At 53.5% G+C, this 15,587-nt stretch overlaps 1 protein-coding gene across 3 annotated transcripts in view; it reads left to right on the forward strand.

Moving 5' to 3' along the window:
* The window catches only part of EPHB1 (EPH receptor B1), a 79,881-nt gene extending 65,987 nt beyond the window's left edge, over positions 1 to 13,894 (forward strand). For all 3 annotated transcript variants that reach the window (XM_062582787.1, XM_062582786.1, XM_062582788.1), the window contains 9 exons: positions 400 to 508; positions 797 to 861; positions 4,592 to 4,714; positions 5,935 to 6,182; positions 7,130 to 7,345; positions 10,821 to 10,970; positions 11,748 to 11,941; positions 13,060 to 13,215; positions 13,736 to 13,894. In XM_062582787.1, coding sequence (XP_062438771.1) covers positions 400 to 508; positions 797 to 861; positions 4,592 to 4,714; positions 5,935 to 6,182; positions 7,130 to 7,345; positions 10,821 to 10,970; positions 11,748 to 11,941; positions 13,060 to 13,215; positions 13,736 to 13,844 — 1,370 coding nt within the window. In that variant the 3' untranslated portion in view covers positions 13,845 to 13,894. The remainder of the gene's footprint in view (positions 1 to 399; positions 509 to 796; positions 862 to 4,591; positions 4,715 to 5,934; positions 6,183 to 7,129; positions 7,346 to 10,820; positions 10,971 to 11,747; positions 11,942 to 13,059; positions 13,216 to 13,735) is intronic.
* Positions 13,895 to 15,587: the final 1,693 nt, after the last annotated feature.

A 15,587-nucleotide genomic window follows, 5' to 3' on the forward strand; every position in this document is an offset into this window, starting at 1 on the left:
CTTTTTGGAGGTTTGCAGCCAGCTACTTTAAATCAGATGAGAGCCAGATGGGCAACCAAAGGCACTTGGCTTCTTCCAAGCTTCTGGCTGAAGGCTGAGCGTTGTGTGGATTCCCTGGTGTCTAATATGGGCGAGCTTCTTGTGCAGCCTGCGCCGGCTCTGCTGGTTATCGATAGAGTCTCTTTTCTGTCCGTTTTAATGGAACTTGTAGGAATTTCGTGTCTTTTGAGACCCCGGTGTAAAACACAGTTGAAATAGCCAACAGGTCCAAGGGGTGTAAGTCCGTTGAGGGAAGAGAAACCAGATAGAGAACGAGGCACGAACAAAGCCACCCCGTAACCCTCATCTCGAGGGCCAAGCGTGCGAGGGAGAATTCAGCCTGTCCTTTTTGTCTTGCAGATGACTACAAGTCGGAGCTGAGGGAGCAGCTGCCGTTGATCGCGGGGTCCGCTGCCGCCGGCGTGGTCTTCATCGTCTCGCTGGTGGCTATTTCGATCGTCTGCAGCAGGTGCCCGCTGCGCGCTCGGGGTCAAGTGTCTCGGGCCGCGGGGCTCCCCGGGATGCAAGAGGGCTCGGCGCGGGGACAGCCCCCGGCGAGTGGCCGGCTCCCGCGGCCGAGCCGCCGCCGGCGTCGGCGTGGAGCGGCGGGCGCTCCTGATCGAGCGGGCTGCGCCGCCGGGACGCGTCGAGCGGCTCCGGGCTGCAGCGATTCGCTTTCTCGTGACTCAGACGACGCTGTTTTTTTTCTTTTTTTTTCCTTTTTGTCCCCCCTCTTTTTCCCCTCTCCTCACCCCAGGAAGCGCGCTTACAGCAAGGAGGCGGTGTACAGTGACAAACTACAGCACTACAGCACCGGCCGAGGTGAGCGGAGGCGGGAGCGCGGCGGGCGGGTGGGCGGACGCGGGGCGTCTGCTGCGCCCACCCGCGGGGACCCGTCCCGCCCTTCCGCAGCCCTAAAATGCGCACGGGCACGCGTAGGATGTGCACGGGGGCACGGAAGGAAGGGAAATAGCAAGGGAGAAGATTGGGACCAGGGGAAATGCAATTTTCCCTTCCCTAGAGAAGCCTCCCAGGCGTTTATTTTTCCAGGCGAGGTGCTGGGGAGAGCGGTCCCAAAAGTCCCCGGGCTCTGGGACTCGCAGGAAACCCCTGCCAAGGTCGGAGAGGCTCCAGCCGCTGCCTTCTCGCACCCGCTGCGGCAAAGCCGGTGGGAAATCTGGGGCCAGCGGCTAACGGAGGAGCGAGCGCCTGCAGCGGAACGAATAACCCATTGGTTTAATTAATTATTATTGGTTTAATTATGGGAATAGCCTACGAGCAGCGCGCTTCTCGGCGGTACGTAGGAATAACCGCCCTCGCTCGGCAGCGTTTTCCGAAGCAGCGGCAGCTGTGGTTGCCGGGCCAGAGAGTTTCGGACAGTCTCGGCTGGGAATTTTATATCAAGCCGTTGCAACGCCTCTTGCAAAGGGTTCGCTTCTCCTGGGAGCGACCGGTGCGTACTCCTGGCAAGGCCTCGTACGGCTAATTTTTGATTTAGCCACAGTCCAGGCTCCGTCGAAAGCCGGCAGTAATTTCCTGGGCCTTATCTCCGGCGCCGCTTTGCGAGGCGCTTTGAGCTGGTGTGAATATGGGAAGTGCCCAGGCGTTGAAAATCAGAGCGATTCAGTGGGTGAGATGCCGCGAAGGCTGCCTCTCTCTCAACCCAGGGATATTCATTTGCAAATAAATAAATAAATAAATAAAAATTAAAAAAAGGAAAAGAAATCTCAGGTGGGACCTAACACCCCTCGCAAGTCGAGGTCGCTGCACCGAATGCTTTGGCCTTTTAAAAGTGGTAAATAACTTGCTGTTGTCTAATGGCCTGTTGCCCTAATATAGGAGTATCCAGGCTATTTTAAGGATCTCTTTGCAGGAAAGCTCTACATTGATTTCCTTCATGGTGATGCTTGAATTCCTGGCGTTTTCCCCTCTGAACATCCCAGGTTTTGTTTGCCAGAGAGCAGCTGAGCTTTCCAGAGGGATCGAATAGGTTTAGGTGGGTGTCCTAAGCGCACCCGTTCTGATGGGCGTTGGAAATCCCCATCGCTCGGGTGGCCTCGGGCGTCGCTGCCACCAGCATCCGCGGGAAACCTAGATCAGGGTGGTTTTATCTTCAGGTAGTTGCTGGGCTCCGGAGGAGGTTTCTCCATGTTGGAATAGGGTTTGTTTCTGCGGCGAGAGCCCCGCAGGAGTAATTTCCTTCCTCGGAGGGGGAGAGCCCGCGGGCACCTTGCAGGGCCTACCAAAGGGTGTCTAAAAGCCAGCTGGTATTGGCAGGGGGCAGGAGACTTCCACACGATTTTCTCCTTTATTTATTCCATTTTGGGATCAGTAAGTCAGTCGCGGTTACGATCCCGTAAATCCCTTTGTAATCCTGGCTGGAGCATCAGCTGCTCTTGTAAAAAAATTTATGGGGCCGTTAAAGCGTATGAGACAGAGCCGTAAAGGGATTTATGAAGTGGGAGATGCACAGATGGCTTCATTGCGGTCTTCATCGCCGGCCTTGGAGGAGGCTTAGAGGCTTTCGCCCCCAACGCCCCTTTGGAGGACGAGCACGGTCCTGGCGAGTCATGGGGCCGGAGCGAGCTCCCTCTGCGCCCGGTTTCCACCAGCGCGCCGTGCTGAAACAGCCCCATCTCCATCGCTTCCCCCCCCCCCCGCCGGTCGCGAGGATTTCGTGGCTCCTTCTGAACTACTTACTGGCGAACGCCGGGGAAGCCGGGAGCTGATTTCGAGTCCGGACACGGAGCGCGGGGGATATGCGGCGATCCGGGAGCTCCTGGGCGCATTAGCTTTAGCAGCGCCCCGGGAAGCGCCAGCCCGGCGGGATTTCGGGCCGCGATGGGGCTCCTAATAACGCGGTCGATAGCCATGGGTCGCCGTGCTGGCGGGCGCAGAGGCCGCGCGGGGCTCGGCGCGCGAGCGAGGCACCTCCGGCTCGGCCGCGGCGCTGCCGAGCCTGTATTTCATCCGGCCCTACAGGTTTTTGATTATAATTGCTGCACTCTGTCAATTTAGTAGCAGCCACAAAACTATCAAAGGCCTTTTTGGGTAAATAAATATTTCCTAAGTAATGCACAAAGCCTCGTAAAGTTGCCGCTTGCCTTATGGTAAAACCAGCTAATTGTAGTTTGGATTTGTAAGTGCACCCCGGTGAGTTGGAAGCCCGTGAGATGCCGGGAAGAGCCGCGGGGACGGAGCCACGGGGATGGGCTCCCCGCTCGACCCAGCGTGCGGGGGCAGACCGGGAATCTGCGTAAGGCCCGTCCCTTCCACAGCGGCAGGAGAGGGCTGGAGGAGCCCACGCCGACTCGGCAGCCCTCCTGGTTTCACGGCATGGCTCTTGGATCTTCGTTTAAAGCCGCGGGTCGTGGAGTCAGGGTGTTCTGTAGTGCCTGAAGCTTCTGCTGGAAGTAAAAGTCCAACTTCCCTGCTTGTGGAGAGAAGAAACTTGAGTACCTGATGTGATGGAACCTGAAAAGCTCAAAAATGACCAGGGGACTCCCTCCGAAAACACTTATAAGGAGACTTTTAAGCTCTGGGATCTTTAAACTGGTCTTGAGAGTCCCCGAAGCTCAGCTTGTGCCTTGTGTAGCAAGCCTCGTGCCGTGCCTTGGAGACGGTGGTCCCAGCTCTCCTCCCCCGGCACATCAGCAGCCCTTGTCGTGGGCTTGCCTGGCCCCTGCGCAACTCTCTCCTCTCGCCCGAGAGCCCCCGTTTCTGCATTTATGGTTGCCTTTATTGACTACGTGTTTGCCAGGCTGGAGCAGGGTCCCGTTACACCGAGCCTGGCGCAGAGCTGCCTCCAAGAGCTCGCGGTCGTGTTAGCTGAAGCAGGGGGAGCTCTGGTGTGCAAGATGTATTTTCCTGTCTTCTTTCCATGCACACGGTATTTTGTTCCCCTGAGGGTATGATCCCTCACCCTTTTCTTCGCAATCATTTTTCTATTTTTGAACCTGGCAGGTCTTGGAAGTGATTTTTTTTTTTGCTTCTTTCCTTCAGCCATTCCTTCCCCACCTAGTTATTCTTTCCCTCTCCTCACATCTCTTTTTTCATCCCTTTCAAGTGCTGAGCCCCAGCTGCCTTCCCTGACCTCAGCGCCAGCCTCCGCTCCGGAAAGGTGTCACAGTGATAAATATTGATACCTACCTGCAGCTCTCCCCAACTCAGTGCTAATGCACTCGGTGTGCCGTCGATAAATAATGGCCGCTCCAGCTTCCTGCGTGCGCTCTCTGGACTGGTCTCAATCTGTCAGCTTATAAGTAATATGCTCCACATTTCCATAAGAGGAGCAAGAGGAAAGATAATGGAGGAGAGATGGAGGTCACACCAGTAAGAGGAGATGCTATAATGGAGGGTAGGGTGGAACGAGGGGACAAGAAGGAGATGATAAGCTATGGAGATGATGTAGGAGTGCTCAGGGAATAGCAGCAGTTTTAACTGATGTGGAGAGGAGAAAGCATAAGACACGGGTCTACAGCTCTTGACCATGGAGTAGTAGTCATTGCGTTTCTCTCCCTTTTGTCACCTCTCGTGTATTTCCTGTGACCAGGGTCTCCAGGGATGAAGATATACATTGATCCCTTCACTTACGAGGACCCCAACGAGGCTGTCCGTGAATTTGCCAAGGAGATTGATGTATCCTTTGTGAAGATTGAAGAAGTCATTGGAGCAGGTGTGTCTCGCTTTTCCATACTGCCTATCCTTCCCAGCCTTTCCACATTGCCAGGGCTGATGTTCACAGACCTGTAGTGATTTTCTGCGTATGCATGCGGAGTCTTTCACCACAGAGCATGTTGTGTAAGCCAAACCCCTCAAGGAAGCCTTGAGACACCAGGCTTTCCTGGATCTATGATGGATTGGGGGACACCAGGTTGGTTTGTGCTGCCCACCCGCTGCAGGTACCTGGGTGAGCAGCAATAAGCCCAACAGCCACTGGGCCTTACGTGCCCCTCTGGCTGTGGCTTACCTGTCTTCAGCTGAAATGAGACCGTATTCCCATGCATGCCTCATGCCAGACCTCTGGAAGTTCTTCCAGGGCTTGCAAAAACTCAATTTATTCATGGATTGACCTTTGCGGACTTCCTAGTTAGCTTCAGAGAGATAACGAGAAAAGGCTAGATCTCTTTGTAGTCCGTTTTGTATTCATATGCATAGGTGTATATATACACACACGTACACATACCTGTGTATCATCTGGGCTGCTTTTTATACGTTTTTTTAAAAAAATAATTCTGTCATACTACTAGAAGAAAAGCTGCAGGGAAGCTCCAAAAAGCAATGAGCTGTTTCAATCAGGATCAAGTTCAGCGGTGTATCAGTTGCCTTTGCTGCTCATCAAGGCAAAGGGGGCTGTAAACCTGGCTTAAACATAATCCGTCCAGAGGCAGACTTTGACTTGGCAAAGGAGAAGCTCTCTGAGTGACATGACAGGAAGCCTTCTCTGTATTTTAAATCAGAGTGCAGAAACGAAAACAAGCCGGTTGTTTTCCCTTCCAAGATAAATGATGTGCAAGAAAGAAGCAGAGATTAGCAATGCTAACACTTTATATTGGAGGCAGGCCTTAAATGTTAGCTCTCCCTCCAGCCCTTGCTCTGCAAACCCTGCTGCAGGGATTTGCAAGAGCTGCACCCAACCCCACGTCTGTCGGCGGATGGGTTCTGTCAACTGGGAGAAGACTAAGCACTGGGCCAAAACATGTCCTCAGCGGCAGCCGTTGCCCCTCTGAAAGAGGGCAGGCGGGTGGTTTTCTAGAGGAGAGCGCTGCTTACCTGTTAATTGGCTAATATTTATTAGCCGCTTGGTTGGCAGAGCAGGTGGCTCAATGGTACTGTTATTCTTTGCAGTGTTTTCTGGGGAGGAGAAGGTGGTAGTGGATGGTCTTGCAATTGCAGGGGAGTTTGGAGAAGTATATAAAGGACGTCTGAAACTGCCCGGCAAGCGGGAGATCTACGTGGCCATCAAAACGTTAAAGGCCGGCTACTCGGAGAAGCAGCGGAGGGATTTCCTGAGCGAGGCCAGCATCATGGGGCAGTTCGACCACCCGAACATCATTCGGCTGGAAGGGGTGGTCACCAAGAGCCGGCCTGTCATGATCATCACCGAATTCATGGAAAACGGGGCCCTGGACTCTTTCCTGCGGGTAAGGAGGGCCGAGGGCTGCTGTTCGGCTGAGGTGAGGGGAACGGTCGGCGCGGGCAAGGCGGGAGAGGTTTCGGCAGGGCTGCGGGATTTGGGGGCGGCGCCTCTGTGGCCGTTCAGCAGCGTTGCCAGCACGGATGGGAACTGGTTTGCGGGCGCGCAGCAGGGCAGTAGAGCCTGGAGCCAGCCTGCTGTGTCAGAGGGGAAGGAGCGCCAAGGTGGCAGCACCTACCTGCAGCGGAGGCAGAAGCATGGAAAAGGGGGACAAGAGAAAAGAAGGAAGAAGGAAAAGAAAGGGAAGGAGTGGTGAGGGGGAAAGATACAGAGGAAGGAGAAAATGGAGGAAACCACTTAGGTTGAGATCTTCAAAGGAAACTGCAAAACAATTTGGTATCCAGTCCTGTAAATCCACTCAGTTTCCTTAGCTCAGAAGCCAGGTAACTTAAAAGCCTATTTTCAGCCTTGATGTAAAAAATAGCAGCATTAATTAGCACATCAGCTGCTCAGAAAGGTAGAAAAGTAGGTCATCGGTTCTGCTTCCTGGAGGCTCCCTTGGTGTAGGGATCCCTCAGCCTTGCGGCGAGCACAGGGTGTTGGGGTGCTGGTTTTCCTGCAAACGAGTGGAAAAGGCTGGGAGGGGTTTGGAAGAAGAATAATCACGGCCTGGAAAATACTGGAAGCTCCCAGGTAGCTGCTGTGCAGGTGGTGAAGTAGAGGGACCGTGGCCAGGCCTGGTGGGCTGAGCTGGAGGTGCTGGCGGTGGGTTTGGGGCAGCCAGCAGGAGCCAGAGGAGCAGCTGGAGGAGAAACCCTGCTCTGGAAGAGCTCTGCTTCTCACAGATGGGATGGGGGAGCGATGGGATCTGCAAGGCATGTCTCTGTGCCCATCCCTGTTTGGAAGGACCTGGCAGCTCTCGCTGACCCTGGTGCCTGCTCTTTCTGCTCACAGCAAAATGATGGGCAATTCACAGTAATCCAGCTGGTGGGGATGCTCAGAGGAATTGCTGCTGGGATGAAATACCTTGCAGAGATGAATTACGTTCACCGTGATCTGGCTGCCAGGAACATCCTGGTTAACAGTAACCTGGTGTGCAAAGTGTCAGACTTCGGCCTCTCACGCTACCTGCAAGATGATACGTCCGACCCCACCTACACCAGCTCTTTGGTATGTACCTGTCATTTCCCTGAGCAGTCCATCTGTGAGCCTCTTGTCGAGGCCAGGCCGCTAAAAATGACGGAGATTTGACTTGTGCAGGATCTCCCATGCCTGCGTTGCACTTTGCTTGCGAAGGCTGGCGCTCTTACTTTCCTGGCTCTCGTTCCTTTCTTCCTCCGTCATCCTCTTCTCCGTCCTTTCCCCTTCTAGGTTTTCTGTCTCCCTCCTCCCCAAAGCTCCTTTCTGCCCTTGGCTGGTTTCCGAATGAGCCTTTTCCCCCTCCTCCGTGGAGGGAAGGTGCAAGAAAGAGACACTGCAGTAGAGACCTGGAAGAGGGCTACAGGAGGCAGAGGGCAATAAACGGCTTTCTTGACTACATAGCTGGAGCGTTTTAACGGCCATTCCCGCGGCACTCCAGTTCTGGTTACCTTTCTCTGCTGGAAATTTCTTCCAGGCATTAATTAAAGAGACAAATCTAATCGAAGCGCCACTATTCCCCAGCCACTGTTTAATTAGCTCATTTGCAGATAATCTCAGCCCTCCTCTGGTCCCCGTTGCCTCTTGCGCAGCCCCGGGAGGTTGAAGCCCTCCTCCTTCTCCCTGCAGCCCAAAGGACGGCATGACCCACTCCTTCTCCAGCAGGATCCCTTTACCTCCAGACCTGGGCACCTGGGAACTGCTCGCTCCCACCTGGAGATAGTGAAGCGTGATGGTGCAATAGCACTGTTCATTACTACTCTGACAAAGGCGTCCCACTTTTTCCTGAATCTACCTGTACGGGTAGTTTAGATGGAGTCACTAAGAGATTACCAGGCAGTATGAGCACGTTGTCAACCCATGCAAGCACGCTCCAGAGGCTGCAGCTGGCATTATGGATGAACACAGGAGAAGCTTATAAGCAAGCTGTTGACCTGGTGGACTCCGTAATTGATTAATCATTTATTAAAAGAGCTAATAACCCTTTTAACTCTTTATAAACAATTCATAATGCAGCAGTGATAAGTGTGGCTGGGCCGTGCCTTGAAGGAGGAGAATGAAGAGACCACATCTTTTATTGGCAGTGCTAAAAAAGGGCTTGCTGGTTCCAGCTGAGCAATGAAGCAGGTCACATCTCACTGACTGAGGAGAGCAGTGTAAAATCTGGGTTTTCTGAGTCTGGGGTTTCTTGGGGATGAATGAAGTGAGCTGGTGTTTCCCAAGCAGTGAGCACAGGGCCTGGCTCCGTGTCGTCGGGGACCTCAGAGAGGTGGGGAAAGCTGTGACTTGGGTGAGGGAGCAAGGAGAGGCCTCCTAGACCAGCTCCTGCAAAAGCAGTTTCTCCTGCCCGCCTTCCCGGGCAGGGCCTGCTCTTAGCCAGGCGCTTGGGCTGGATCTGTCCTCTCTGGCCAGGAGGCTCAGACCAGCATGTGGAGTCGGAGTTGCTGCACATAATGTGATTTATGACGGGAGCCCTGAGGAGATGAGCACTATTCGGCTTCCTCAAATTGAACTAAAGGAATCAAAGAGTCGTGCAGATCCAGAGCTGGTGTAAACCAAACCTGTGGGCTTCTGGCCAGGGTCTGGTCCTCTCCTGCTCCACGGGAACCGCAGCGCTCCCTGCCCAAGCCTGTCCTGCAGGCAGTGGCTCTTCAGTGGAAGAATGGCATTTTTCTTGTTAAAGTGCCCAACAGTAGCTGCTGGGAAAAGGCATGAAGTAGCCTTTCCCCACCTTTTGAGATAAAAGAGATTATCTCATCTGTGTTTATATTTAATTTAGGCCATAATAGATCTTCTCAGCAGCTGGGAAATGATGCTCTGCCTGCGATTACATCACTCTGCCTCCCACAGCAGGTTTTTAGCTCTGGGGAAAAGGCAGGGAAAACAACCTAGCAGTTAATTTCTCCATTTGTAGTTATTCAAATCAAATTTTTTGCCATTCATCCTTAAAGAGCAGCTGACGCTTCATTGGAAAGGCTATGGAAAACAATTGCGCTAAACGATTTACAATGCAATTCGGCCCTGAGTAAATATTGCCCATTTCTTTCGTTTCTTTGTTCCTTTCCTTCTTTCCTTCATCCTTTGCTTTATTATTTTTTTTTTCCTATTACCTCGATCGCACAAAGAGGATGAGATTGGCCTTTGCCAAGGAGGAGTTTGGCTGCTCTTGCTGCTTCTCTGCAGAGGCCGTGGCTCTGCCAGCGCGACCCTGAGCTTGTCGTGCACGCGGAGGGTTGTGGAGCTGGGGCTCAGGGACAGCCATCCCTATCCAGACCAGTGGGACGCGAGTGGAGGGCAGGTGATGGCTGGTGACCCAGAGCCTGTCCATGAGCTTTTAGGAGACGAGGTGCTCACCCCCCATCCTTTCTAATGAGGCAGTTTCCCGTGATGGCTTATCTGCAGGTGAGAACCTCATCTGTGGTTGTGCTGGCCGCATCGCCAGATGAGGACAGGGAAGGGGAGGAGACCCTCCCTTTGGGACTTAGACCTCTCATGTGTGTCTTGCTGCGGCAGTATGTGATGATTTGCAGAGGTGAGGCAAAGGGGAGGTTGGGTGCATCCTCTATTCGTGCTTGAGTGTGCCACGCTTGCTGCTTTGAGCAGGGCAAGGACACGCATCCCGTCAGCGGGCCTCTGCTTTTCTCCCCATTCTTCTTCCCCCTCAAGGAGTGTTTGCTAAATGTCTGGGACTTGGTTTCCCCCAGAAACCAAGTTGGTTGCCTGTGCTTTACCTCCTGGTGGGTCAGCATCTCGTCCAGCTACAGGCGCGTGCCTGGCTCTGCACTTCGGTGGTGGTCCCTGGGTTTCTACCCTTTCAAGAAACCATTTTGTTTCATTTAGATAAACCCACCTGTGTAGATACTAGATAAATTCAAGGAGATGTTTTTGACTCCTGCCCCTTCTTCTCATCCTGAAACTGTAAACCACAAGGGCAGAACAGAGAAGAGATTGCCACAGTGTTGAGAAAAGTTGAGGAAAAATAGGGGAAAGCCTTTTGAGACAGAGCTGAATAAACACCCTTTCTGCCCCAGTTTACCTCCAGCCCCAGTTAACAAATAGCTGCATTGACGTTTTCTAATTTTCAGTCCTTAGAAAAGACAGTCACAGGGTAACTGTTGAATCTGGCTACCAGCTTCATGTGTGCACCTGCTGGTGCACATTTTCTGCTCAAGAGTTGGTGTCTCTCCTTGTCTATGTTGCGGGGTGGCAGGAGGGTGCTGGGCCCCATCCGAGCCGAAGGAGCAGTCGCTCTGCAGAGAGCCGAGCCAGGGAACGGGGTGGCTCCTGATGGCCCTGGCTTGGCTCGGGGTGCCCTACCGAGGGAGCCATTTATTCACTTACTTATTCACTAAAAGGGCTTGGTTGTTCGCTTGTTGCTGCTTCCTTGCAGCCACGTCACCAAGAGGTGGGGGCAGCTGCTTAGAGAATGGAGACAGGGAGGAAAATCCCACTCGCTCCCAGCTAGGCTTCGGTGCCGGGGACTGACCTGCCTGTCCTTCCTCTCCAGGGTGGGAAGATCCCCGTGAGGTGGACAGCCCCGGAGGCCATCGCTTACCGCAAGTTCACCTCGGCCAGCGACGTCTGGAGCTACGGCATCGTCATGTGGGAGGTGATGTCCTTCGGCGAGAGGCCGTACTGGGACATGTCCAACCAAGACGTGAGTGGGCCAAGCTGGGTACCGTTGCTGTGGCGGTTCACGTGCGTGCCGGGGGCTCTGCTGCAAGCCTGGAGGTTGCTCCTCAGCTCTGCACCGCACACGGGTGGGTTTGGACGGGGTCTTCACGCTGCGGGCATCACCTCTGCCAGCTGCTCCGGAGCCGGCTGCTCCTTTCCGGAGCTGCAGCAGCACTCGGCGCTTTTCGAGATGAGAAAGGCCAGCGGGTGAAAGGATGGATGCCGGGAAAGGGGGAAGGAAAGCCAGTAGGCTGGTAATTGGACTTCAGGAGCCTAGAAGGCCTTTGAAAATGTTCAGAGGGTTTTTGAGCGGGGAAAGAGCTTTGGTAGTTGGACTGCTGTAGTGCGATGTGCACAGCCGAGCTAACGAGCGGCAGCTCGCCGCCGCGAGGAACTGCACTGCTCGCGGAGCATCAGAGCTGCGATTAACCTCGGCGCGCCCCGGCGCCGGCAGCGCCGCGCGCCGCTCCTCCCGCTCCCTTTGCTCGCGATCAAGTGGGCTGGCAACCGCTCTCCCGGCCCGCGGCGTTGCCGCCTGCAGCAGCTCTGCTCGCAGGAGTGAATCAGCAGAGACGCCGGGGGTGTCTGGCCGCCCGTCATGCCGGGTATGTGGGCCCAGGCGTGCTCGGCGTTGCGTGTGATGGTCCCTTGGGGCTGTTCTTCCCAGTGGGTATGGTGCCAAGCTTTTGTGGGCTGAGTTAGATGTCCGAAGCGTGTCCTTTCTGCTCAACCGTGGCTCTCCCGCCCCGTTGGCCTGCAGGTTATCAACGCCATCGAGCAGGATTACCGGCTGCCGCCCCCCATGGACTGTCCTGCCGCTCTGCACCAGCTCATGCTGGACTGCTGGCAGAAAGACCGCAACACCCGGCCTCGTTTCGCCGAGATAGTCAACACCCTCGATAAAATGATCCGCAACCCAGCGAGCCTCAAAACTGTGGCTACCATCACCGCTGTGTGAGTCCCTGAGCACCCACGTGGGTGAGGCCGAGGTCCCGGTCGGGGCTGGGGAGCTGCCGTGGGCATCCGTAGTCACGGGCGAAGGCTCGCTGAGATGATCGTGTTGCCAGTGGGAAGAACATAAATTCATAAATTGTTCCCCAGTCGCGTGGGATTTCTGTCTTTGCTCTACCTGACAGTCAGACAAAGAACATGTAGTTTGCAGTCTAGCAACAGCAATAATTCTTTGCTATTGATTCTTTATGGTGTGTGACCGTAGAGGCACACGGCACAGTATCTGCTCCGCTTGCAGCTCGGGCCCCAGAGCTCTCTGAGCTGGAGCGTAGAGGAGAGCATCCCACAGACGGTGTGTCCGCACCAAGAAGTCACCATTCCCCAGGTGTAGAGGTCGGTTCATGCAGTGAACACCACCCTGTTCATGTGAACAGGGTAAAATGCAGTCACTGCTTCAAACGTCAGAGGAGCTGAATTGCGATATATGGGGTCGTAAAATGCTTTTGGGCAGAGCAGGAAAGCAATATTCCCGGTGGGTTGGCCTTCCTGTGGTCCGGAGAGCCGCTTTTTCCTTTTAACTTTGGAAAACAGATACCAGGAATGTAAAGAATCCTGTCTCTCTCGCACAAGAACATCTCAGCAGCCAATTTAGATTCCTTAGAAAGACTCTTGCCTTCACGGTATCGTCCAGACCATCTCTAGGAAGCGTGTCTGGACCGTGGTGGTGCTGCTGTGCCTTTTCAAGGGATCTGTCCTGTTGGCGGCCTGTCCCCAGCGCCTTCCTTGGCAGGAGGCTGCCTGCTAGCACACATGCTCTCTGAGGCGCTGCGAGGTCCGTGACTCCTGGACTCGCTGTCTTCCTGTGCTCTGGGAGCAAGGACAGGAATGAGAAGTCAGAAGATGGTGAATTCAAGGAGTGTTGGAGGTGGAGGGGGGCTCAGGTTGGGCCAGGTACCCAAAATACTGCTGTACTGGCTCAGTGGCCATAGTGGCTGTTCTCATGCGTGGTAGCCCATCATAACCACCTCTCTGCAGGAGCGGGTGTTTCCAGGCCAGTGCTGGGGTTATCTGCTGTCACTGCCAAAGCAGCCTAACTCTGGTGCTTCTCTGTTGCATTTCAGGCCTTCTCAGCCACTCTTAGACCGCTCCATCCCTGATTTCACTGCCTTTACCTCAGTAGAAGATTGGCTAAGCGCCATTAAAATGAGCCAGTACAGAGATAACTTCTTGACAGCTGGCTTCACCTCCCTCCAGCTCGTTGCCCAGATGACGTCAGAGTAAGTTTGATGTGGTTACACAGTCCCCCCAGACATCTCTGGCACTGCTCTGTTGGTTCTAGTTAGAAGTGGGGCAGGCCACCAAAAGCCTTTTGCTACCGTGAGATGGTTCGGTGCTTTGGGGTTGCATTGTCCCTCCTGCTTCAATAGCTAGACCGGGATGGCTGCAAACAAAGGAGATGTGCAAAGAGCCCAGGGTAGCGGGAGCACCGTGGAGTTTGGATCTGGGTGTGTTCGTGGTGTGGGGCAGACGTTCAGGTCGTCCTCTCCACCCTCCTCTCCCACGCCAGTGCTCACTGGGTTCTTCCCTGGGACTGTGCTTTGGGTTCGTTGCTCTCAAATGGAAAATTTTCAGGCTGCTTGCTTTCTCTGTTGAGAGGAACAAGCCAGCACCTCTGAATTTACATCATGCACGTTTCTTAGAGACGACAAAATAAATACAGCAAAACTGAACCGTCCGTTGACTTCTTTCTTACTGTTTCTTCTTCCCCCCCCCCCTTTTTTTTTCTTTTCCCTCCAGAGATCTCCTGAGAATAGGGGTAACTTTAGCTGGACACCAGAAGAAGATTCTGAACAGCGTCCAGTCTATGAGAGTACAGATGAGTCAGTCTCCGACCTCAATGGCATGACGTCTCTGATTTGATGGGGAGGGGACGGGGAGGGTAGCAATGGAGGGTCGGAGGTGGGAGGGGAGGAACTGACAGAAGAAGCAGTGAAACGTTTGGAGAGGTTGAATCATTGTCTGAGAACTGTTACTGCAGACAAAGGAGATACCTGGGACTCATTTCTAACTGGTGACTTCCATTTCTCACCACCAGAAGCACACTTACCAATGTCATGGGGAACAGCATATAAATACATATAAATATGTACAAATCATATATTTAAAAAAAACACGCAATGAAGACGAACAAATATGTGTTGGGGAAAAAACCCCAATCCCTAGAAACCAGACTCCAATCCCACCACCAGTGAGCAGTAGTCAAAACTGATAAGGAAGAAGGGGCTGTTGGGGAAGGGAGAGGCACAAGAATTGAGTTTCCGGTCCAGAGAAACCACCTTCAGCAACGATGTTCCTTTTCTTTTCTTCTTTTGCTCTCCTTCCCACCCCCTGGCCCTTCCTGCCTCACCCTGCTCATTTTCTCTGCTCATGAACTGTGTGGAAGTGTCTTCAGAAGTCTCCACAGCTACCTACTGTCATATCCAGATGTCGTTCTGTCAACTACCAAAGGACTTCACTGACCACTGCATGGGGGATCCGAATCAATCCAGTTAATGTCTTCATATTGAAGAAGAGATGTACCTTCAATAGAAAACCTTGTTTTTCTTTTGCTTGCATTTTTTTGCAAAAAGGAAAAAAAAATCCATCATGGAAAACAGAGAATGAGGTGTTCCCGTGTGTGTGTGTGCGCTCGTGCGCGTGTGTACGTTGTCAACTTCCTGTGGACTCACTGCTTGTCCATAACAGAAAATCACAACCGACCCTGACGTGAACGAACAGTCAGTTCCAAACCCTCTGGGGAATCGGGGGTGGTGGGGAGGGAGAAGTGGATGGCTTTGGTTTCTGTCCGGATCCACTGCACCGGAGATAGTGGGAAATAACGGGGGAAAGCCAACCGACCAAGCAAAGCAAACGCTCAGCATTTTGCAAACGGGGAGGAGGAAGCAAAGGACCAGGCAGCGCGGATGCTGTATGGGCTGGGACTCGAGGAGACGCAGTGTGGTTGTTACTGGGTTGTTGACTGCGGAGGCCGCTGGAAAAGAAGGAGAGATGCTCTGGAAAACAGACTGATAAGTCCTCCAGAGCCTCAGTGATCCGCTGAAGATGGCTATGGCGAACTTTTTCCCATCTTGTGGACCTAAGGATTTTGATATTAAATTACAGACTTAGGTTTCATGGCTTCAGAGGTAGGTCCATGTGTTTCACGTACCTCTCTGTCCATCCATCCTTCTCTTCTGTATTTTTCTGCTCACTTCTTTAAAGCCTCTGCCAGCGAATATTTCCCCGTGTTTAATTTGATTTTTTTGTTCCACTGTTGGTCTCCTTGCAAATTGATCTAGTTAAAATTACAAGAAGCATGTCAGTGTTTACACAGAATATTGTAAGAGTGGGCAATCTAACTTCCCTCTATGGACTATGCGGAGAGTTTATAAAATGAATGAACTCTTAATAAGGCTTTTACTTAGATCATTGTGTGCGAGCTAGCATGATCCATCACCGCGCTCTTGCCGGCACGGCAGTTGTCGGCGAACGGCACTCGTGCGGCGGAGGGACGGGATCTGATGGGCTCCCGTCAGCCGCAGCAGCTGGAGGGGCCTCGCTGGCTCCCGCCCAGCGTGCGCTGAGCGGCTGCCAAGCCTGGTGCTCGCTG

This window comes from Rhea pennata, chromosome 9, assembly GCF_028389875.1.
Source record: "Rhea pennata isolate bPtePen1 chromosome 9, bPtePen1.pri, whole genome shotgun sequence".
Taxonomy (NCBI): Eukaryota; Metazoa; Chordata; class Aves; order Rheiformes; family Rheidae; genus Rhea; species Rhea pennata.